The sequence below is a fragment of the Amblyomma mixtum genome, chromosome 4, assembly GCF_055824585.1.
Source record: "Amblyomma mixtum isolate Tamu chromosome 4, ASM5582458v1, whole genome shotgun sequence".
Lineage (NCBI taxonomy): Eukaryota > Metazoa > Arthropoda > Arachnida > Ixodida > Ixodidae > Amblyomma > Amblyomma mixtum.
This window is the reverse complement of record NC_143015.1, coordinates 24,567,257-24,592,169: the sequence shown is the minus strand read 5'-3', so window position 1 is coordinate 24,592,169 and position 24,913 is coordinate 24,567,257. Positions and strand designations below refer to the sequence as shown.

The 24,913-nt window shown below is 47.2% G+C and overlaps 1 protein-coding gene across 2 annotated transcripts in view; it reads left to right on the top strand.

The window, feature by feature from the left end:
* The window catches only part of LOC149345911 (negative elongation factor B-like), a 37,737-nt gene that overhangs the window by 1,686 nt on the left and 11,138 nt on the right, over positions 1–24,913 (top strand). The window contains exons 3-9 of one of the 2 annotated variants that reach the window (XM_089586275.1): positions 933–1,313; positions 5,393–5,541; positions 7,617–7,719; positions 9,115–9,210; positions 17,973–18,032; positions 19,997–20,150; positions 24,109–24,365. In XM_089586275.1, the coding sequence (XP_089442401.1) occupies positions 933–1,313; positions 5,393–5,541; positions 7,617–7,719; positions 9,115–9,210; positions 17,973–18,032; positions 19,997–20,150; positions 24,109–24,365 (1,200 nt within the window). The remainder of the gene's footprint in view (positions 1–932; positions 1,314–5,392; positions 5,542–7,616; positions 7,720–9,114; positions 9,211–17,972; positions 18,033–19,996; positions 20,151–24,108; positions 24,366–24,913) is intronic. The other variant, XM_089586277.1, reaches the window with a different exon arrangement.

Sequence of the window (24,913 nt, the reverse complement as noted above, 5' to 3'; positions counted from 1 at the left end):
GTATCATACTGCTACGTGTCATTCTTACTTCTCAAAATTGTGGCAAGTCACAGGGCGAAAAAATTGTTGCAAGAGCTAAAACAAAGTGCCCGAGGTTGCTAGTCATGGTACTTGAGATTTGTCGCAACAAAATGTGCCTGCGTTCGGTTTGGTTGTGTGGAGAACCACTTTTTGGGCGTGGACTTAGCCTACGCGACCAGGTGCGTTAGCTTTGGCATGCTGAGTGCCATGTACAGAACGGAGTATAGTTGTGCTAGATCGCACGTCTGTGCCAAAACTCTTGCAGTCAGTATTAAGTGTCACTACTATGATGGAGCGATTGCTGGTGGAATAGTTGCGAGGCTAACCGTACTAGTATACTCCGTTTCATACATAGCAGCCAACGCTGCCAAAGCTAGTGCGCCTGTTTGCAAGGATAAGTCCACACGGAAAAAGTAGTTCGCCATACAACCACAACAACATACAACCACAACCAAAGCGGACACAAACATATTTAGTAGCGACAAATCGTAAGTGCCGTGACTGGCGCCTCCTGGACTTCGTTTTACCTTCTGCCACATTTTCGTCCTGCGACTTGTCGAGATTTCGAGAAGCAAAAAGTTCCCGTGGTGGTATGATACGCGATTGGTAGGGCGCTTCTACCAAATCCGTGCCCAAAAAGCAGTTAATGAAAATTACAGCCAGAGAGGCCGAACACTGAGCGCCTCACAGCTTTGACTGTGATTTTCAATGCTACTACATCGTTTCATACCGCTATTTGTATGCACCCAAACAATGTCTGGAGTTTAGAGAAGAAGGAATGATACGTGGTGGAGTAATGTAGTTTCGGAAACGCACTGCTTCAGCAACCTCTGAAGTGTTGCCTGCTATGTACGAAATGGAGTACAGCTTGCAACAACTGAAACCCCTGCTGTGTGTGGTGGTGGGTGCAGGTGAAGCGCCAGATCTGGCAGGAGCACCAGAGCCTCTTTGGGGACGAGGTGCTTCCCCTGCTCTCCCAGTACATCCGGGAGAAAGAGGAGGCCCTGTGGAGCCCCCTTTCCTCTTCTTCTTCCTCCTCTTCCTCTTCCTCCTCATCCTCCTCTGCAGCTGTGGGAGGGTCAGGTGGAGGGGAGGCCTCCTCCTTCTTTGGCTCCTCCCCCAAGCAGCGCCGCCAGGGGGCCGTCCTGCAGCAGCTGCTAGTGATGGTGGGCCGCAATGTGGTCCTCTACGACATGGTGCTCCAGTTTGTGCGCACCCTGTTCCTGCGGACGCGCAACGTCCACTACTGCACCCTGCGTGTGGAGCTCCTGATGGCCCTGCACGACCTCGAGGTGGGCAAACCGTCGGCACGACCGCGGGGGCGCACTGTCTTCAGTTTCGGCTGAAGTGATGCCGATGGCAGTTTTTTTTTTTTTGCTGTTGATAGAAAAAAGAAATATTAATGTGAAAGCGTTATGTGGCTTGTCAGTCAGAAAACCCAGCGGTGACCAACCATCCACGAGAAACGGACCCGGAACCTATGCTGTTTACATCATTAGGAAAGAAAGAAAAAAAAATTTCTTCTGAAATGAGTTTAGACCCCAGGCTGTGACAATTCACTGCGACATCTCAGTAGTCCCGGAACCAGGAGTGATGTCATCAGACTGGAACTGATACCATGAGATCTGGCTTGGGTGCTTTATAGATGCTTTATAGATGCTTTATACCGACGCTGTTGTCTTGTGGTCTTTCCTAAACGCCTTCACCCTAAGGTCCTTTGACCTAAAGGCCTTTACTGGAAATGCCTTTCAGACATCACTATTGCATACTAACTAGTACTAGCTAGTAAACAAATATAGTTAACTGGTAGCCCACAATGACCTATCAATGCTTTCACATTCAGAGCTCCTAGGCAGTCTTAAGTTCCCTCTATAATTTTTCAATTGTGAGGCCTTGTGTGACTCTGTGGTTTTCTTGTTTGGCAGAAAGAGGTGCTTTCATTTTTCATGCATTTTCTGTCTTTTTTAAATATTTTTTAAGGAGGCAGTCTCGTTTGATGAGCCGCCGCAGTGGCTCAGTGGTTATGGTGCCCAGCTGCTGATCCGAAAGACGCGGGGTCGATCCCGGCCATGGCGGTTGAATTTCGATGGAGGAGGAATTCTAGAGGCCCGTGTACTGTGCGATGTCAGTGCACGTTAAAAAACCCCAGGTGGTCGAAATTTCCGGAGCCCTCCACTACGGCGTCTCTCATAGCCTCAGTCGCTTTGGGACGTTAAACCCCATAAACCAAACCAAACCGTTTGATGATCTGATCTGTTGTCGTCCACGATCTTCAGTGGAAAATAAACAGCGTAGATGACAGTTCTTGTTAGGAGTTAAAAATATACAAAGGTGTTGCGTAGCTGGGCCTATTTGACTAGGTTGATGTACGTTTGAGAGCTACCAGTGCTTCCACGACTCCTTTGCTGAGCTGGATCATTAGTATGCGTCTGGTTTATCATCGTCAGGCTGAGTTAAAGTTGCAGTTGTAGTCTAGGACTAGTAATACTGCTGCTACTTCATCGTCTCGGTACTTCTGGGAGCAATATTAGTTGGAACATTGCTAATTTGAGATTCCACACAGCGTGCACTGTCGACGCGGTTCCAGCCAGTTTCCATCTGCGTCTCTGGCTTGAATTTTGGGCATTCATGAATGAATTGATTAAAGGCATCAGCTTGTTCAACTCGTCATTCTGGCTGCTGATTGGCACATCGCTGTTTTTTTTTTTTGTTCGGACTGTTGGCAGTTTGCCATTTTGGTACTGGCATGCGTTTTCCCTCAGTCTAGATGGTTGCTTGTCACATGTTGCCCGCTGTTTATGCAATGATCTGGCATGTGCGACAGTTCTACGTGCTAACAGCGTACACTGCAGCAGAGGCTGTGTAGGTCCTTACCATTCTGGAGTGGTCGTGCTTTGACATAACTGCCATTGCATGCAGCAAAGCATTCAAAGAAACTATTAAAGATAGTTGTCGTGGCCAGCTTTTTTACCAAATAAATTTTCTGTCATACAAATAGCTTTTGGGAATTTTTTTGGGTTGGGTTAGGGTAGAGGGGGGGCTGTTCAAGGATTTGACTTTTGGGTAATTGAGACAATTCTGTATGGCTTCTTTAAGTGTGACTGAAGGAGTAGTTTATTTATACATTTATTTATACAAAATACCTAGAGCGCCCTCACTGGGGCATTGTTGTAAAGGGGAAGCATCATAAAACCAACAGATGAGATACAGTAATTGAGGCAATTGATAATATTGTCACAATGTAGTGACGGCAGTTTAGCGGTCAGTAGGACACCAACAAACAAGACTTGGAAACGAAGCTCTTTATTTGGGCTAACTTGCGCCTGCAAAAGAGCTGAATCACTCGGCGGCGGCGTAAGCAACAAACGTGCTTGTCAGTCGTCGAACTACAAATGCCCTCTGCTCGCAGCATCGTTCAATTTAAAGCCGGCAAGGAAACTTCGAGATAACAGGTCGAGATCATCTAGAGTAATCTGGAAACACGTAGATGGAGCTGTTCATGGCTGTGATCAATTGAGATTAGTCCGGTCACTTCTCGCATCACGAACAAAAATGATAACACCCCTTTCCTGCTTGCTTGAGCGCGAACGAACGGACACTACAATGATACGTGGCAATATACTGAGAAAACCCATGGACTGTGGGAGGAAAAATGAAAAGAACGTTGCAGAAAGAATAACACGCGGAGAGAGCGATGTTTAAAAATACAGCACTGTTTTAGCAACACAAAACTAGAACACAATGCACTGGGATAAGAACTATTGCTACACTGATATTGTCAGTGATACTGACAGTCATTTTAACTTAATACAGTTGTATTAACAGGTGGTTTTGCAAAGCGTTGTAAAAAGATGTGGGAGGGGAAGCAGCAATTTGTGCAGGCAGACTGTTCCAGTCATGTATTGTTTGTGGGAAAAAACTATATTTGAATGTGTTAATTCGGGAATTGTACTCTCGCGCTTTTTGTGGGTGGTCGGTGTGGGCGGAAACGTAACTTAGTTCTATTGTAAGTTCTGTTGTAAGAAGCAGTCAGGTGTTGGAGGGTCATGTGATCACCTTGTGTCACAGTGTATGAATGAGGTCTGTAGGCCCTCTTGGGAGGAGGGTTTTGTGCCTGTTGCTGTTGCCATAGCACTTCTGAAAATTACCTGGACAGAAAAGTGCCACTGCGGTGGTTCATCCACGCGGAGAGGTGCAGAAATGCCGAGAAGATGTTGCGCATTTTGGTTTGGCTATTGTTGGCCAGGAAACATGAATTCAATTGTGTCAATGCAGCTCTTGTCGAGGCATACCTCTGATAAGGCTTGTAAAAGTTTTTATACGAGCCTAACTCAGAACCTTCACTTGCATTAAATTGATAAGATTTGTGAAATGCGCACTTTTAAAGGAATTTATCGATATACAGAGGAGAGTTACGATTCCGCAGCTGCATAAATATTTTTGGCCCAACACTAGCCACGCGAAACGAGAAGTCTCCTGTTCCTGGTGTTCCTGTGGTGGATAAAGGGCTCTTTGTGGTAACTGCATAGACAGTGGCGCCTCCTTTCCACCGAGCTAATCTTGAGAAACTGTGTGGCTGCTGCTTCTTGCACTGGGAGGGAGTGAAATCTGAGCATGTTTGGGGTAGAAGGCAGAGGTTGAGGCCTGGCTTCTAGATTCCTTGGTTCGCTGAAAAGCTTGGTACCGTGATGCGGGTTTTTCCCCTGGCTCATTGAGGGTTGCTTTTATTGCCGGCAACTTGCCCATGGCTGTGATGTTACTCTAAACTGGTTCTCATATCTCTTGGTTGGTTGGTTTATGGGGGTTTAACGTCCCAATGCGACTCGGGCTATGAGGGACGCCGTAGTGGAGGGCTCCGGAAATTTCGACCACCTGGGGTTCTTTAACGTGCACTGACATCGCACAGTACACGGGCCTCTATTGAAAAGCTGGGGCTGTTGTTTATTGTTCCTGTGTGACACATGCTTTGCTTGTTGACTGAGATTTCATGGCCAAACTGTGCCTTGACATCATGGTTGCCAGCTTGTTCATTCCTCCTCATGGCACCCACCTTTTGGCTGGGACAGAAAAGGTAGACCGTGGTGCCGTGTTTTACTGCGTAGAAGTTCTTATTCTTGGCAATAATTGTCATGTGCTATGCAGCAAATCCTCAGGAGGTTAAAATCTCCCGAGTGGTTAAAGTCAATCAGGTGCCCCGTACTGTGGCGTTCTTCGTAGCCTGCATGCAGCTTCAAGATGTCAGAGCCCTCGGACCAACTGATTGGCCAACGAACTAGTTTTCATATTCCTGTGAGCCTTCATTTCAAGGTCCCGAGTTAATCTCTTTCCTTTGAATCTAATTTGGCGTCGTGGTGCTGGGACTGCTCTGCAGATCCAGGACATCACGGCTGTGGACCCCTGCCACAAGTTCACCTGGTGCCTGGACGCCTGCATCCGGGAGAAGAATGTGGACACCAAGCGGTCCCGGGAGCTGCAGGGCTTCCTCGACAGCATCAAGCGGGGCCAGGAACAGGTGCTGGGGTGTGTGCCTCTGCCATATTGGCCATTGGGCGTTCTCCACTTACTGTATAATCTGTTACGGGGACTTTTAAACACTGTCTAGGCAGTTGTTCTATGCCTTGAGAACATCGTCAGGTGGGATGCACAAGGGAATGGGGCACAGGATGGCATGGAACATTAGCATCATGCCAAAGGTAGTCGGCGAACAGGACGCTTCCTAGTGAAGCGTGTTTGGCCCCTGGAAGAGGAGCATGAATTCAAGGGGACACTTGGGACAAAGCGGAAGCCGGCCTGAACCCCACATGGTGCAAACAGGTCAGCTTCGTTGGCCTCTGCATGAAAGCACTATGCTATCACCACAGGTGATCATGCCTCGCGTTAAACTACTGCAACAGACTCTCATGCTGTGCGTTGCATGTCGTCATCTTCACCAATCTCCATCTGTTGCGCAAAAGTCACGAAAGGAAAGGAAACACACACAACCGGTTCCTTGAGTCAGTGGACACCTGAACTGCACTTTGAGCTACATGGCTGTAGTTGGAGAGAGATGTACGCTGCTTGCATTTGCATTGGCGATGTTTTGTCAGAAACGCAACACTGGGGCAATAGGCAGCCGGCGTTCATTGGGTTCATTGGCATTGGCATTGACAATGTTATAGACTCCGTTGATTTGAGGAAAGGAAAAGCACATAACTGGCTCCCAGGGTCAGTGGACACCTCAGTCGCATCTTCAGGTATGTGCCATTGGTGTCCACCTGCAAAAAACAGCTTTCACACAATGTTCCATGCTTAGCAATGCCAAGCCGCCAGCAATTTTTTTTCTTCTTTTCTGACTTTGGGCTGTTTACCCAGTGTTGACTGCGCTAAGCCCTCCCTAGTTACATCTTCATAACCAAGACTGCTTTTTTCGTGCCAGCTAAAGGGCGTTTAAATGCCTCTGCAGCACTGTTCAGTAAGGGTGTAATGTTAAAGGTGCACTGAAGAGGAATCTGAACTTGCCTTTTTGCCGCGGGAACTTGATCCACACGTTCCCAGCATTCTTAGAAACTTCGATCAATTGCCCTGTGTGGCCGATTTCCCTAATTAAATCGAATTAACGTCCGGCTCCCACCTTTTTTTTTTTAATTCTCCCTCGTATGGTGGGCGGAGTTGACCAACGCGTGGAGCGCATTTTACCCAGTCCCGTGGCGGCTTGCCGCTCTGACATCGGCGGAGTAATATGTAGTAGTCCGTAGTAGCAAATAGTCCGCGTGTATTTTTATTTCTTTGGGCTTATTTTGCGGCTATATTATCTGCGAATGAAACTACTTATTCATGGAAACCTAAAAAACAAAATAAAGCGAAAGCAAAGCCTCCACGGGACTGGGTGAAAGGTGCTCCACGCGTTGGTCAACTCCGCCCACCGTACGAGGGAGAATTAAAAAAAAAAGGCGGGAGCCGGACGTTAATTCGATTTAATTGGGGAAATCGGCCACACAGGGCAATAAGTCACAGTTTCTAAGAATGCTAGGAACGCGTAGATCAAGTTCCCGCGGCAAAAAGACAAGTTCAGAATCCTCTTCAGTGTCCCTTTAAGGGGGTGCTCCTTCACGAATATCCAGCAGCAAGAATTTTTTCGATGCTTTTCGTAGAAGCTGAGCTATCTGCAGTCAGAATTTGAATTTCGGTGTCTTCGTGCCTTCCTCTCTCCTGTCGTCACTTTTTGCACGCTCAGAGGTCAGCGTTTCTCCACCTACTGCATCCACTTTGCCCCTCTGTAGCTGCGCGACGTCTGAGTGAGCTTAGCAATTGCCATTGTAGAGCGCAGCTTTTATACCCCTGTTAGTACACGGCCAGTTTCAGTGGCCATAGAGCAGAGGGAGCCTTCTTGGTTTTCTGTCACTCTTGAACTCAGAGGAGTTGAGTTGCTGCTGCCCAGTAAATCTCAAAGGCCATTGAAATAGCTCTCGAGTCTCATGCCAAGCTTGTGTGGCACTAATCTCTGCTTTCAGTTCTGTGCAATTAACGAAAATATTTTTACAGATCTTAACTAAATGTTTAACTAACGGGGAGAGCAGAGGGCAGAAGTTTGAATGGCTTCGATCTTGCCACTGCAGGGACCTATCAATGACACTCTGTGATCCATACGCCATCAACTTCCTGGCCCAGTCGGCGATGAAGATCATCAACCACCTCATCAACGTCGAGGGGCTTCCTAGGGTGAGCGCATAGTGATATTTTGGAAGAACTTTTAGTCACTGGTGGCGCTGTGCTTTCACAACTCAACTCTAAACTTCTTCAAAACCTTTTTTCTTAGCAATGCCAGCCTGGAGGTGGCGTCAGACCAGCTGGCTTTTGTGCCCATTTTTCTCTGGTTCCCGGGTGCACCTCTAAGCTCAGCAATGGGTTCTCACTGTTCTCATCTTTGGGGGAACCCTGAGCTGCTTTCGAGAGGTTGCTAAGGGAACCTGTGTGCCTTAGTCTGTGGCCCCCCTTGCCTAACATGCGTTCAGAGAGAAGCGTGCAGACTCTCAGCCACTCATTTAAAAAAAAATGGCCCAAACCAAAATGACTGAGTTGAGAATCTAGCAGTCTGCTGCGAGCAGTTACGATAGGATTGGCCCCAAGATTAGGTGGGTGAAAGAGATGCCAAGGTTGAGGCATGCATGAGTTTAGGTGCTTGAGGAGCTCAAAACGCACTCCAAGGAACCCCAAAGGTTGCAAGGATCCCAGTTCGAGGCGCCTTGAGCTGAGCAATTCTTTTCTGAAATTTCGAAAGTAGCCGACCAATCGTGGAGGAACCGCCATGCACCCCGTAAGAATGTGCACATATTCATGAGTGATATTTGAGATTCTCTGAAGCCCCCAATAAAATAGACACCAACAGTACCACGGAGATCATTTTCCGACCGAAAGCAAGTTTTTGTGGCCTGATGTAGATGCACCGGGCATCGCTGTCACAACCAACCAGTCCTCCGCCGCCACGAAAGGCACCGTCCTGGATTTGAAAAGGAGACAATCGGACGGACTGGCTTGGATAGGTTTGGTTATTTGGTCTTCACCATCGCCATCCGGGCAGCCAATCTCTTATCGTTGTATCCGTTATTTTGCTGATAATTTTGTCGTTATACATGGTTTATACTTACATTAGGGCAATGGGAGAACTGATAAATCTTGATCTTTATATCTGGTATCATTATAAGCGGATTACACTGCAGTTTGCTCCTGGAGGGACAGCATCCAGAAGACATTATCTACTTCAGTGCAGAGACTGCCCCAAAGCTTATTGTTGTGCATAAAATCGCTCTTCCCTTTCATTTTGGAGTTTCCTATACACTGGCGAGCAACAGTGCCTGCGGAGTGCCTAATGGGCAGGAACGTTTCAGAGGATGGGCAGTAGCAATAAAAAAAAAAAAAAAATTGATATGTTGGGGCTCAGAAGTGGCAAATACTAAAGCGGTCATCTCCGAGCAGTGTCTGCTACACCATTGCACTGCGTGCCTTTGTTTGATTTCGTCCTGCACAAGAGGGGAGGAAAGCACTCTTGTGTCTGTGGCTTGTGCTGGTGTGAAGATGCACCGGTGTTGTTCTTTTTTTCTCCCCTTCTGCCCACAGGACCACCAGGTGCTGGTGCTGGTGCTGCGCATGCTCTCCCTGGGCCTCCAGGCCTGGGACATGATCAGCACCCAGCAGTACAGGGAGCCCAAGCTGGTGTGTACGCTGACTTCGTCCCTTCCCCCCCGCCACCCTGACAACGCTCTTGACTGACAGTGGTTGCTCTGAGGCACTGTCCGGGGAATCCTCACCCGCAAACATTTTAAGGCGAAAGCCTTTAATGCCTCATACTGTCATTAGCAGCCATGTCCGCGTTTCGGTTACGTGCCTTATATGGGCATATGCCAATCATTACTTAATCGACGGCATTCGAATGACTAATTGAGTAATAATAGTTAAGCAGTTAGCCTAATTAACCTTTCCAGTCAGGCCAGATAAGTGAATAAAACCGAGTAGGAAATTGGTCGAGTTCGGGAATCGAACCAGGGTCTCCGGAGTGCGAGACGAGCATGCTACCACTTCGCCATGCCAGCTCGATGGTTTGGAACGAACAAAGGCACGCACGTCTGGTGAATACGGTGTCTTCGTTCACTCCCATCTTCCTCCCTTCCCTTACAGCGAGGTTCAGGTGTCTACCAAGATATGCGAGACAGATACATTTCCTTTCCTCAAAAACCAATTTACTAATGAGCAAGGTGCCACTCTTGGCGAAGCTTAACATCTTAACCACGCATCACACAAGCAGCAACACCACGCTGAAGGCTTTCCCCTCACTGCACTTTAGGCCAGCAACATGCCCCCTGAATTTTTTCTGCTGGGTGGCATTAATGGTGGTGTTTTCAGTCATCAGGGTCGAGCAGTTTTACCCTCTGCTGGGCCAACTAGGTTCTGCAGGCGAAATTTCCGTGACATGATCCTGCTTTGTGGCCTGCACCGTTCAGCTCACTTCGTGCGTTGTGCACTTAATGCTCTCTTTTTGCAGTTATCATCTGTTCGTTGTTTTCACGTAGATATGTTAATGCAAAAGGTCCCGTTGAGTGGAACTAAGACCTACTGAACTACAGACCTGCGCAAATGGCCCTGCTCCAGCGCGCATGTTCTAGCTCATGCCTTTTGCCGCTAGGATAGAAACATTACGGGCGGCGTGGCGCTAATGTATACCTCTTGAGAAAATGGCCTCCTACATGATTTTATTTCTAACATGACCACGTAATCATTATCATCCATTTATCTGTGCAACAGACGCTGGTGCCGACGAAAAGAAAGCGGACAAAAAGGAAGACGTTTTTTATACTCCTCCAGAGTGAAAAAAGTCGTTATTATGGCTATTTTCATTGTTGATGTTAAGATAGCAGAGAAAGACAAATCAAATGTATGAAATAATGTGCATGAAGAGGCAAACGTTGATGATCATAGCAGACGATGAGTTCAGCCGACTGCCCTCAACGGCCAAAAAGCTAAGGCAAGTTGGCGCACGCTGCTCCATAGGACCCCGCCATGTGTGGAGATCTGTAGTTCAGTAGGTCTTGCAGTGGAGTATCCAGTGTAGTGGCCGTTGCCAGTGTGTGCGGAGGAGCCGGATTGGTAGAGAGGGTTGTGACACCACACGTGGAGCTGTGGAATGAAAATTGACTGAAGGATTAGGAAACAGGTGATTAGATCACAGCATGACTCAAACGTCATTAGGACATGTCAGTGTACAAAGTAAATGAGTTGAGCTGACAAGACAATTGGGGTAATCAGTTGGGTATCGAACCGCTGATCTTTGGTTTGTGAGTGAGACACGCTACCGCTAGCAGTAGCTTGGTTTGGGCTAGTTGGTAACAGTTCTTAGAAAACATAGCGCAAAAAGGACACGGACGACACACAAGTGGACAGGACGGGCGATAACTTGCAACTTTATTTTTCGAAAAGCCACCACGTCTAATATATAGGAGCCGATCACCACCATCAAGCGATGAGCATGCGCAAAGAAGAGCACAATCAGCATTACAGCGTGTGAAAAATAAGCAAAAAATTACGACAAACTAACAAAATGAAAGCACGGTGCCGGGGGAACACTGAAAGAAAAGATATAAATCATGTACTGAAACTTACTGCAAAAAGCGCTTTTCAAGCTTGTCAAGGTTAAGAGCCAAACAAATAACGCGGCAAAAAGGGGAGATAAAAACAGGTAGACTAAAAGATGAGGGGAGTGTACAAGGCTCCACACTAAGACAAGCACGTGGTGAAGAAAGACAGAATGACAATGGGGAAACTACATTTAAGGGCATGGCAATGGAAGTAAAAGATAGCAGAAAATTAGGCCGAAAACAGATAAGGGCTGTGATACTATACATAATCAACTTAAAACAGTGCGCAGGGACAGGACACAGTCAAGAAACACACAGACACAGCACTGACTGACAACTGAGGAATTTACTGCTTTGCTTGCAATAAATACAGAAAGTATCGTCTAAAATACAAAGAAAGCCTTGAAATCGTCATTTTGTCACTTCTGTCGTCATTGCTTGTCCAGATAACCCATTTCTTTTTTCGTCAACGTTAGTGATGGTGTGCTTACGCAGGTGGAACGATTCTTTTGAATGATGAACGCTTCGTATATCTCTCGCATGAGCTTTCGGGGGTATCTTCTCAGAATATTGCAGCGTCGAAAGTGTGGAATGCATTCGCAGTCCGACACGTGTCCCGCTAGCTTGCTGCCATATCCTTTTTCGATGTTGCCGACGTGTTCCATGAGACGTATGTTGACGCAGCGTCCTGACTGCCCAACATATGACGCCCCGCATGACAAGGGGATCTTATAAACTACATCACTGTCGCATTCGGTGAATTTGTCTTTGTGCTTTGTTTTACAACGTGCTGTTTTTTCAGCGCCTTGGTTGACCATTTTGCACAACTTGGATAATTTGCTGGGCGCATTGAAAACTAAGTCCACTCCAGCTCGCGCCACCACTTTCTTTAGTGCGTGGCTGACACCGTGGACATATGGCATGACGGCTACCTTCCGCTCTACTTTTTGGGGCTTCTTGGGGTTCGGTCGCCGGAACTCCTTCAGTAACTTGAAGCCAAGGCTACAGATGAGGTCGTCCGGGAAACCAGCTTCACGTAACCGTGTCAGCTGTGTCTGGACGCTTTGCTGCTGACGGTGAATGCAGGATCTATTCACGGCACTCCTCAATGCGCCTGTGGCCACAGCTCTTTTTACCAGTTTCGAGTGCGCCGATGAATATGGTAGCAGGCCTTTTTTTGACCGCGGTGCATAACACCAGCACAGATGGGCTTCTTCGATGAATATTCGTAGATCAAGGAACTGAAGCTGATTCTCCGTCACAAGGACGTTGTCGACGGCATCTTCAAGATCTTCTGTGAAGGTCTTGCTGACCTTGAACTGACCAAAGAATTACCGACGGAGAATCAGCTTCAGTTCCTTGATCTACGACTATTCATCGAAGAAGCCCATCTGTGCTGGTGTTATGCACCGCGGTCAAAAAAATGCCTGCTACCATATTCATCGGCGCACTCGAAACTGGTAAAAAGAGCTGTGGCCACAGGCGCATTGAGGAGTGCCGTGAATAGATCCTGCATTCACCGTCAGCAGCAAAGCGTCCAGACACAGCTGACACGGTTACGTGAAGCTGGTTTCCCGGACGACCTCATCTGTAGCCTTGGCTTCAAGTTACTGAAAGAGTTCCGGCGACCGAACCCCAAGAAGCCCCAAAAAAGTAGAGCGGAAGGTAGCCGTCATGCCATATGTCCACGGTGTCAGCCACGCACTAAAGAAAGTGGTGGCGCGAGCTGGAGTGGACTTAGTTTTCAATGCGCCCAGCAAATTATCCAAGTTGTGCAAAATGGTCAACCAAGGCGCTGAAAAAACAGCACGTTGTAAAACAAAGCACAAAGACAAATTCACCGAATGCGACAGTGATGTAGTTTATAAGATCCCCTTGTCATGCGGGGCGTCATATGTTGGGCAGTCAGGACGCTGCGTCAACATACGTCTCATGGAACACGTCGGCAACATCGAAAAAGGATATGGCAGCAAGCTAGCGGGACACGTGTCGGACTGCGAATGCATTCCACACTTTCGACGCTGCAATATTCTGAGAAGATACCCCCGAAAGCTCATGCGAGAGATATACGAAGCGTTCATCATTCAAAAGAATCGTTCCACCTGCGTAAGCACACCATCACTAACGTTGACGAAAAAAGAAATGGGTTATCTGGACAAGCAATGACGACAGAAGTGACAAAATGACGATTTCAAGGCTTTCTTTGTATTTTAGACGATACTTTCTGTATTTATTGCAAGCAAAGCAGTAAATTCCTCAGTTGTCAGTCAGTGCTGTGTCTGTGTGTTTCTTGACTGTGTCCTGTCCCTGCGCACTGTTTTAAGTTGAAAAATGAACCAACTGGCCCCACTACTTCCCATGATATACATAATCAAATGAAAACAATGAAAAAGTTTAAAACTAGGAAACTAGGACACAATGAAATATATAAGAAAAAATACAGAAAGACCTAAACAGAAAAATGATAAAACCAGAAGTATAAAACACGAGTGTAGAGGTCTCCACGCTAAAACAACAAGGGGGGATGCAAATATGAGAAATGGAAATAACAAATGAAGTAAAAGTCAATAAAATGCCAAGGAATAAAAGCAGCAGGAAAACCCAAAGGAAAAGCGGAACCGTTCCAGTTCACAACAACCAGAAAGGGTGCTTACCACAAGCATTCTTGACACATGGTTCACACCTACAGATAGCCATCAAGGAATTCAACTTCACTGTCCAGTAATTGAATAGAAGGTGCGCTGACGCACTTTTTCCCAGCTTTTCTTATAAAATACGCCTCCATGACTTCACGCTCTGTTTTCCCTTTAGCTGATGTTAAGAATTCTGTTTTATCTATTTTTTGGATAGCATCCGCTCTCTTGGTCTGTGTCACATGCTTTGCAATGGTCGGCCAGGTTACTTCCTGACTTGTTGCGTACGCATAATCTATGTTCTCTGGCCCTGTCATTGAAGCATCTTCCTGTCTGCCCAATGTAATGACGCCCGCAACTGATAGGAATTCTGTACACAACGTTCGCCTTACATTCCGTAAACTTTGTTTGATGTTTCGTCGTTATGCTTCCGGCACGACGAAACATCAAACAAAGTTTACGGAATGTAAGGCGAACGTTGTGTACAGAATTCCTATCAGTTGCGGGCGTCATTACATTGGGCAGACAGGAAGATGCTTCAATGACAGGGCCAGAGAACATAGATTATGCGTACGCAACAAGTCAGGAAGTAACCTGGCCGACCATTGCAAAGCATGTGACACAGACCAAGAGAGCGGATGCTATCCAAAAAATAGATAAAACAGAATTCTTAACATCAGCTAAAGGGAAAACAGAGCGTGAAGTCATGGAGGCGTATTTTATAAGAAAAGCTGGGAAAAAGTGCGTCAGCGCACCTTCTATTCAATTACAGTAAAAGCTCGTTAATTCGACACTGACGGGACCGCGAAAAATTGTCGAATTATCCGAATGTCGAATTATCGAATGAACAACAAAAAACAATGTTTGCCGCAACAGGACGTATACCTTTAGTTGGCAAGGAAATCTGTAATCACCGTCCGCTTTTTCGAGCGAATTTGAGCGACTGCGATAGCTCTAACAGCTGCCAGGTGCTCCGCGGCACACGCGCCGTCAGGGATTTGTTCACAGAAGTCCTCCCGCACGGACAAGGCTTCTCGGCTTCTTTCACCGTGCACTTCGGCATTTGGTGCAACTGCTCACAATCGTAAATCGTCGTCGTTGTCAGCGCCTGTCACTTCAATTATTTCATCCTCGGCAGCTGACAGGACACGAAGGCGAGCACGCAGGCCCTGCACGCTACCCCCCAGAAAGCAGCGCGGGGAGGAGGTGAAGCGAGCGCCGCTCCCCGCTTATCTGTTTTTTCAACCAGCGTCTGCGGGGACAGCGGACCCCCCGTCTTATCTTTCCTCTGATCTCTTAACTCTCCTCTTATCTGCACGGTGGACGGGTGTCTTATCTTTTCTCTATCTTTTTCTCTGATCTTTTAACTCTCCTCTATCTGCACATGGCAGAGGTGGTGGCTGAGCCAGTAGGCAATCCCTTGCGATTTCCTTTCACCCTTCTCTCAGTCGCAACAAAACAGCAACAACAAGTAGCGCAGTAAACACGCTGACAAAGCGCGCATTTACCAAAAAAGGCGCCGTAAATAACCGTGATAGCGACTGCTGCGACACAACAAAGCACAAAAAAAAAAGACGCCAGCCGCTTCGGCCGCCGCTAACTCGCTTCCTCGGATGGATGGACGGATGGATGGATGGATGATATGACCATAGGGATGGCCTATCAGCCGTACAGTAGCGCCTCTCATGGCAGTGTTTTTTTCTTTTTGCTCTCGGCACACCGGCTTGGCGGGCTGCGGAGTGAAGTCGAATTAACCGACGCACGGCAGAATTTGTTCGAATTAACGAGAGTTTCGCCCCATAGACTCCTATGTATAATTGTAGGGACCTCGCGCGCGCGTCGAATTATCCGATTTGCCGAATTAACGGGGGTCGAATTAACGAGCTTTCACTGTACTGGACAGTGAAGTTGAATTCCTTGATGGCTATCTGTAGGTGTGAACCATGTGTCAAGAATGCTTGTGGTAAGCACCCTTTCTGGTTGTTGTGAACTGGAACGGTTCCGCTTTTCCTTTGGGTTTTCCTGCTGCTTTTATTCCTTGGCATTTTATTGACTTTTACTTCATTTGTTATTTCCATTTCTCATATTTGCATCCCCCCTCGTTGTTTTAGCGTGGAGACCTCTACACTCGTGTTTTATACTTCTGGTTTTATCATTTTTCTGTTTAGGTCTTTCTGTATTTTTTCTTATATATTTCATTGTGTCCTAGTTTCCTAGTTTTAAACTTTTTCATTTTTTTCATTTGATTATGTATAGTATCACAGCCCTTATCTGTTTTCGGCCTAATTTTCTGCTATCTTTTACTTCCATTGCCATGCCCTTAAATGTAGTTTCCCCATTGTCATTCTGTCTTTCTTCACCACGTGCTTGTCTTAGTGTGGAGCCTTGTACACTCCCCTCATCTTTTAGTCGATCTGTTTTTATCTCCCCTTTTTGCCGCGTTATTTGTTTGGCTCTTAACCTTGACAAGCTTGAAAAGCGCTTTTTGCAGTAAGTTTCAGTACATGATTTATATCTTTTCTTTCAGTGTTCCCCCGGCACCGTGCTTTCATTTTGTTAGTTTGTCGTAATTTTTTGCTTATTTTTCACACGCTGTAATGCTGATTGTGCTCTTCTTTGCGCATGCTCATCGCTTGATGGTGGTGATCGGCTCCTATGTATTAGACGTGGTGGCTTTTCGAAAAATAAAGTTGCAAGTTAGCGCCCGTCCTGTCCACTTGTGTGTCGTCCGTGTCCTTTTTGCGCTATGTTTTCGAAGAACTACCGCTAGACCACACAGACACGCTTGTATAGCTTGGACTATGCGTGTGTCTGTATCTACGTGGGCAAGAGTAGCCACTGACGAGACCCAATAACGTTATTGCGTCATACCCTGAAAGGCAGAGCCTAAGTGTCTGATATTTTTTTGGTTCACCTGTAATGCTTACGCATCCTTTATAGCAGGGTTTCATATGAGACGAATTTTCATTGTCTCTTCCAGTTCACCTAAAATGTATTTTATTGCGCCATAACTTTCACTGTACACTGTTGTATACAGTACAGACCACTTATAACGCATACCGCGGGAGTCGGGGAAAATCCACATTAGTATAAGCGGTACTGCACTGTAACCAAAACATAGCTTTTCCATGCATTCGCTTATTCAGTATGGCCAGCATACCTTTCAAAGTGCACCTGAAAATGCATCAGATGCACAACACTGCAATCGCAGGCAGTAAAGAAGTTTATTTGATCTTTTTGTTGAAGCGTCGTAGTGAATGAACGAACGGCGCTATTTTAGTCTGGCACTGCTATTTAACTGCGTTGCTAAGTCTGGCCTTGACGTCACAAGCATTCAAGTTTTGTCCAATCAGTGTGCCCAATCAGTGTGCCCAATGGACGCACATCATAGAGTGAGATGAAAAATGCGTGCTTTGTGGCTTCTATTTTTTGTCTCCCTTCTGCCTTCAGCGTTTCCTTGAACCACACTTACAATGCTCCCCTGTCCCGCCTGTTGCCCCCTTGTTGCGCAATCTGGGAAGCACACTTGTCGCGCCCACCGATACCCACGGGCCCACGCCAGTACGCAGGCCGCAAGGCTTTCCAGAAACTACACTACAGTCAAATCCACTTATAACAATACTGAAGTGCCATGGAAATACCATTGTTATAATCAATAATTTTTATAACAGGGTTGTGCTGAAAATACCACAGAACACACGCAAAAGTTGACGGTGCCACTACTGACCATTGTTATATCCAATATATTGTTATAACCGGTATTGTTATAAGTGGGTTTGACTGTATACTCGGTCTCCGGTTGCACGCTGCCACATATTAACCAGTACACCAATACGTTGAACTCTGTGGGAAGTGAAGCAGTTTTTGCTAAAAGGTGCATATACTGCGGCCCCATGTTATGAGCGGTTACGTTATTAATGGTCTGAGCTGTATTTCCTAACACCTGTAACAACTTAGCTGATTAGTAAGGCCTTTAGCCTTGACGCTAGGATTGAACCCACCTGCTACTAACTTTGTTGACGGTGACTGCGGGAGATGCTTTTCTGTCGTCACCCTCCGAGTCCTGGGAATTGTTTAGCTGCCCATCCATAGGATCCAAGATTGTGTATGCAGTGTAGAAATAATTGCAGCCTCTGGACGGGTATTGCATTGCTCAGATCCCGAGTATGCAGGTAGGCTGAACTTGTTTTGAGCCTATCTCACTCTCGTGCAGGATGTGCAGCTCGTCACAAAGTTTCTGCCTGCTCTGATGTCCCTCATGGTTGACGATCAGGTGAGGAGTGCTGGGGGCACTTTTTTTTTCTTTTTTTCGTTCATGTGTGGCTCAAGTGGCGAGCGCTGAATTTGACTGAATGAAGGCAGTTTTTTTCTGCCGTGCTGTTTTTGATAGTGCGCTGAGGGAAAAATACCGTTCTCACTAAAAATTGGTTTCCTGGCTCTTTCTGGGTATATTGGTGTATCTGCAGCTGCAAAGACGCATTTATTGCCAGTAAAATTGGACTTAGAAACTTTCCCGCTAGTCAATTCCATTTGTGATGTCCCTACCGAAAAGGATCGGTTGCCACCATTTTGAAGTTACTGGCGGTGTAGTGTAGTGTCTGGGATTAGTGCCCAAAAAACCTCCAACAGCTAGAAAAAAATCAGGGGGGCACTTTGTTGACCTAAAGTGCGGTGAGGCGAAAGCCTTAAGCGTGGTGTTGCTGCTTGTGTCACTGATGTGTGGTTAAGGTGTTAAGCTTCGCCTCTAAGAGCGGAATGTGACAGCGTCTTGCAACGCTGCCAGGGAGTCCATTGAACGCCATCGCCCGTCCTTGGTAAATTTGTTTTTGAGGAAAGGGAATGTATCTGTCTCTGATAACTTGGTGGACACCTGAACCTCATCATAACCGTAACTGGAAGGGAGGAAGATGGGAGTGAACTAAGACACCGTATTCACTAGAGGTGCCTTTGTTCATTCCAAACCATTGAGCTGGCTTGGCAGAGTGGTAGTTTGCTCGTCTTGCACTCCGGAGACCGGGTTCGATTCCCAAGCTCGGCCAATTTCCTACTTGGTTTTATTTATTTATCTGGTCTGACTAGAAAAGTTAATTAGGCTAATTGGTTAAGTAAGCAATTAACTAAGCTCAGTCCCACTTACTTGGAGCATCACTATATGATCCCTTTAATTGGTTGCATGGCTACTAGATAATGTACAATTGGCCCCGATTGAAATTCGTGCACTGTGACGTCACGACCGTTTTGACCAACTGAAAAGCGTGACATTTCTGTCGACAACCCCTGCTTACAACGATGAGGCATTAAAGGCTTCCGCCTTAAAATTCAGGGGGGCCCTTTGACTGTCTAAAGTGCGCAGAGACGAAAGAATTTTCCGCACCACTTTGACTGCCTCTGTGGCACTGGTGACGTCACCACTGGATGACGTTACACGCAATTAATGACTATTTACTAATTAATGGCTAATTACTGATTAATGATTAAATACCAATTAATTGCTAATTAATGACGCTTAAGCTTCGCTGTAAGGAGTGGTGTGTTGTAGCGCTGCCAGGGAGTCCAGGGAACCCCCCACCCAGTGCTTTGCCCTTTGCAGTAATTCTGTGTCATCTCAGTTGGTTCGGACACCGAAACTGCACCCTACAGGAAGGGAGGAAATGGGAGTGAAAGAAGAGGGTCGTGATGAAGAAAATGAAAATTGTATTTGAGGAAAGGAAATTACCCAGTAACTGTCTCACATATCAAACCCGTCAAAAGCGTGACACCTCTGCTGACAAGCTTTTGTCAACAAGCTTCTGTTGACAGTGATGAGGCATTTAAAGGCTTTCACCTTAAAAAGCCTCCGACCATTTCACAGATGCCGCTATGCTACCCACTGGTGTCCAGGGAGTCCAAGCTTTCCTCCTCCTTGCCTGATGCTCGACTTGTGCGGGGGGGAATGCCGTGGTGCTCTTTGGCTTAGTTGCCCTTGCATTTTTAACGCTCATGCAGTCAGTCCGTAAAAATGTATTGCTTTTATAGAAGCGGTGCTGTCGATGTGACGCCAGTAGACTACCTGAGAGGCCACTTTCCCTGTCTAGTGCAGCTTATTAATTATTCCCCTTTACTTTTCACCTGGAGGCTAGGCAGTGCTGAAAGACCATGGCGTATCAATTTGCAGTTGGTCGTCAGAATGCTGATTGGTGAATAGACACTGTCTAAACTCATGCACCATCCTGTCTTGGCTCCTCGCCTTTGGTGCAGGTGCGGAGTCTGTGCTCTCGGCTGCCGCAGGACGACCGGGAATCGGCCATCACGACCATCGAGCATTCGGGACCACCTCCAGATGCGTACCAGGCTTACGTTCAGGAGAACGCCATGGCCAGCATGCTGGCAGTGTACTACACCTTTCACACAGGTCAGCAGCTCTTCTTTTTTTTTTTTCTTTTCTAGCTCATTTATGAGGTACATAAAAAAAAAATTACCGACGATTACGTTACTTCCTAATGCGAAATTTGAGCGCAGCAAATAAGCTGTTTCACCTTTTCGATAGTGAGTCAACCCCAGCTGCGGAGTTGGTTTCAGGGACAACGCCGCCGATGCCGACACAAACAATATGATACCCCCGCTTCCGCAGCGCTAAGAACCAGGTCTAGCCGTGGGAAGGTGGTCACGTATTCGTCGACGTGCCGGGCCCTACGTGAAATAACCGGCGCGTCGGCAACTGAAGAGCACCCTATCCGCCACACAAGAACAGGGGGGGGGGCCCTTTCCTCCTCTTTCTGCATGGCGGCGACGGTGTTCTATGCAGTCACGTTATCTTGACTCTCTAGCGGCGTCAGCGGCATCCAGCGGTATCAGTCGGTCGCTGCTAGCGCGAGCTGGTTACGAGGCCGACGATGACGCGAAACCCAGGAACGGACGCCAGAGAGCTGCGCTCTAAAAAGTAATTCCATTTCCTGCTGGTGGATTATGGAACTGGAAACCATGTCCAGCTGGAACCACTTCCAGCATGAAACCGTGATTTCCCAGCCAGAAAGCCTTCTGCTTCCAGGTGGAAAATGTCCCCTTACAGCTAGCTCCTGCTGGAAAATGCCATTTCCAACTTCACGAGCTGCAAGTTTGAGTGGAAAAATGTTTTCCAGCTGGAATTAGCGTCTGCATTTGCACATCAACAAGCAGCTTTTTTTTTTTTTTCTAGGGAGCTTCCTAGCAGGTGGTAACAAGGCAGAGCACTGTTTAATGTACAAAAGGCTTTACAATAGAACCCCGTTCATACGTTTTTCACCGGACCGGGGAAAAAAAACGAACAGCCGGGAAAACGCAACAGTGAGGAAAGCACCGAAAATGAATGAAAACAGTGCAGCTTTGACTTGAAACAATTTATTTCCGCAAATTGACCCTAGGACTATAAAAACTCGAGAATGGTGGATTGCAGTTTCTTTCGCTTGCTGGAAAGAACAACACGTTTCTCAATAGCAAAGGCCTCATTGCTGTCAGCGTCGCTTTGCGGTGCGGCCACACCGCACGCAGCAGTGCTGTGCAGTTCACGCGCTCACTGCGGTCCACGCTGAAGCGACGTTGTGCACAGCGTCAAGCACTGAAATGTTCATAGGCTGCTCACCGCGCTGCTCCGCGTAGGCCGCCCTGACTGCCTGTCGACTGTGTTTAGTACGTCCAGCTTTTCCTCAAGGGGAAGTGCCTTAAGCTTACGCAACGCTATCCCGCCATCAAAGCACGATAAAGATGTTGCGACTGAGAGAAGGATGAAAAGGAAATTGCACGGGCCTGCCGACTGGCTCCAGCCGAGCCACCACCGCTGTCACTTGCAGATAGAGGAGACTTAAAAGATTGAAAGAAAGAGTGAAAGAAAAGAAAAGACGCGCGTCGCGGACGCTGGCTGAGAAAAACAGATAAGCGACCGCAGCCGCGCGCCTCCTCGTCACCACCTCCCAAGATAAAGATCGCGGCATTCGGCGTTCGCGAGGCAGATAGCCATCTAGTGGCAGCCTCTCCAACTCGCGTGCGGCTTCTTGAAGCCAGTTCCGTAGCCAAGCCTGGCCAAGACTCGTCAAAAATCAAAATGGCAGTTGGCGCGCATAGCCCGGGCGGGTTCGGGGAACCCGGTTGCGACGTATCATGCGGGATCGTTTCCTCGGCTACGACGTAACAGCGGGGTTCCCAATACATTGGATCCTATGGAAGCTATGCCGGGACCCGAAGAAAACGACGTTAACAGCCGGGAAAACGCAGCAGTGAGGAACGTAACAGCGGGGTTCTACTGTATTTGGTTCTTGGAAGATCAGCCATTTAAGCTCCAGAGTGTGCAGAAAGGACCATGGTAGAAGCCGTTTGAAGATTGGTCTTTGGAGAGCACTACTGCCAGTGATCAAGGCTCAGCTCCCATTCACTCCAGAATGCGCCTTTTGAAGTGAAAGCTTCTTTATGGTACCTCGGGCTTCACTTTTTTTTTAGGAATTTGTGTAATGCTTTAGGGGTCCACAAATTATACAAGCAAATAGAGTTATGAGTTGCATGAACCAAGCTCAGCTGTTGCCGGAGTTACTTTTGCGTCTTGGCCATGTTGCACAGCTTTTTTTTGTTTTTTGGCAAGCATGATTCTGGATTGTATGATTGTGAAGCAGAGGGGTGCTGCTTTCTTCACGAGTCTTCCCTTCCTAGTATTCACTTGATATTCACTCCCTTTTTTGTAGAACTTTTCTTTATATGTGGTATTGAACCTTCCTGTAACTTTGATCTCAGTTTGGAGCACGTCTGGCATGGCTATTTCGTTCGCTTTCCATATTGTCCAATACGGAGACGACAGCCGTAGGCAGACACGAGGCGGCTGTCGGGCGACTTGGATTGGCTAGTCCTGATTGGTTAATGACTAACTAGTCATGACTAATTAGTTGATGACTGGTTAGCCATGACTAATTAGTTTACTGTAATGACTGGTTAGTCGTGACTAATTAGTTGACTCGCTAGTCATGCAGGGGTGGAAGGGGTGCGCCATTTGCGCCACCCTGCTCCAAACTGCTTTCCCTGCGCCATCCTGCTCTAAAACACAATATTGCGCCATAACTGCGCCATAACTGTTTGTAGATGTAACTGGATTCCAGTTGAAAACTGTCCAAGTTGAATCGCAAGCTAACTGAAAAGTGAAACCTGAGCTTGGCTTGGATACTGAGAATGAAATAGAGCTTTGGACACCAACTCATAAAAAGGCGTTCCATGTCAAGGCCAGAGCTTCTTATATATCCTGCACAAGGTACCTCGTCTCACGGTTACCTTTGGACAACAAAGTGCTGTTCCACATTAGATTTTTGAAGCCTGGTGTAGTAGGAGACCACTACACAACGTCACTGCGCTACATTGTGAATGCCTTACCACAAGTCGTACCTCCCAGCAAAGTATTATCTCTAACTGATGAGTGGTTGCGCCTTTCCTGTGAAATTTCTGATTGGGATATTTCAACAAGTGTTGTTGAACACTGGGTGAATGTGTTTGCACTAAAAATGCCCACTGGCGAACCCAAATATCCAAGACTAGGAAGGCTCGCAAAGGCTGTTCTTTCGTCGCAGAGTGCGAGAGAGGAAGTGTGATGGAAAGTCATACAGTGGTTATCGCAAACGTGTTGGAAGAAGAATCAAAATCACGCAAAAAAAAGACAGTAAGCAGTCAAGAAAAAAGGCTGAAAGAGGAAAAGGCCACCCTGCAGTGGGTTCTATCCTCCCTGAAGGCATTACTTACCAGTGCCAAGGAACTCATCAGCACAAGAGTAAAATCGAAGGACATGGACAACGTGGAAAGTGGAAGCGTTCTGCTCGTTGTCGTGAACTCCAAATTGCCGGCGGTGCTTGAGCGCATTAGAATGATAGATTCCACGCTGGAATCTAACAAGTAATTCTAACAAGCAAATTGAATGTTGAATGAAATTATTTTCTTTGCATTCATTTTGTATGTCAGTGTGAAATTGCAATTATGACAGGTCTTTTACTCTACAAACATGCTCCAAGACATAATTTCAGTGCTCCAAAACATAATTTTTGTGCTCCAAAGCTGCTCCAGAATGGCATTATTACTGCTCCCTGAGCTGCTCCAAAGTGCTTGAGCCTGCTTCCACCCCTGGTCATGACTAATTAGTTGACTCGCTAGTCATGTCTAATTAGTTGATGACTGGTTAGTCATAACTAATTAGTTGACTGGTTAGTCGTGACTAGTTGATGACTGGTTAATGACTGGTTAGTCCTGACTAATTAGTTGATGGCTGGTTAATGAATAGTTAGTCATGACCTGTGACTAGTAATGGCTAGTTATGACTTTCACTTCAGTGCATAATTGCCGTGTTCCCCCATGTTCACGTGTGCGCACAGCTCGCCAGCGGGACCGGACGGGGGTGATGCGGGTGCTGGGGTCCCTAGCGGGGGCCGAGGGCCAGCGTGCCTACCACGACCCGTTCCTGCACACCCTGGTGGGACACCTGGCCCTCATGGCCGACGACTTTGCCCAGGAGGACTTCTGCACGGTGGTCTTCGACGAGTTCTTCCTCACCGGCCTCAGCTCTGCTCCGTCGGGCGGCAGCAACGTGGCCACCGCATCTGCTGGCACTGCTTCCTTGGCCGCCGCGGAGGTAGTGTACCACACCGTGCTTGGCAGCCTCACTTTGAAAGGTTTTAGACACACAATCGCCAACCAATTTTCAGATTCGGTAGGACCCGGAAAATGGTCCAAAAACCGTATAAACGCATGTAAGGGCTGCACTTGTGTACAGGCTGCACCCTGTTTTCCCGAAGGAAGGATTTAAAAAAAAATCTATGTAAGGGTCGCACCAATACTTTCCATGACCCATGCAGGAATAGCCTTCTAAATGCACGCACTGTGGCTTCCGTGATCAGCTCCGGCAGCAAGCAACGCTGGGCTTGATCGTGGAGGCCACACGTGCGCGCAGGAGCTTCCAGGTGCTGCTCACTGATGGTGCCCGAGACCAGGGTCATCATCATCATCAACTTTTTTTCTCTGCCAAAAGTTTCCCTATCCATATTGGCATCACTAGCTCCAGTTTCTTGTAGCTGTCAAAGGCCAAGGATCTGCGGTAGCCTGTCATTTCATCGTAAATATAGCTTTCGTGTGCTGCCGCCGAGCATTGCTATTTTAGCACGATGGGCAAGCACCTTAACA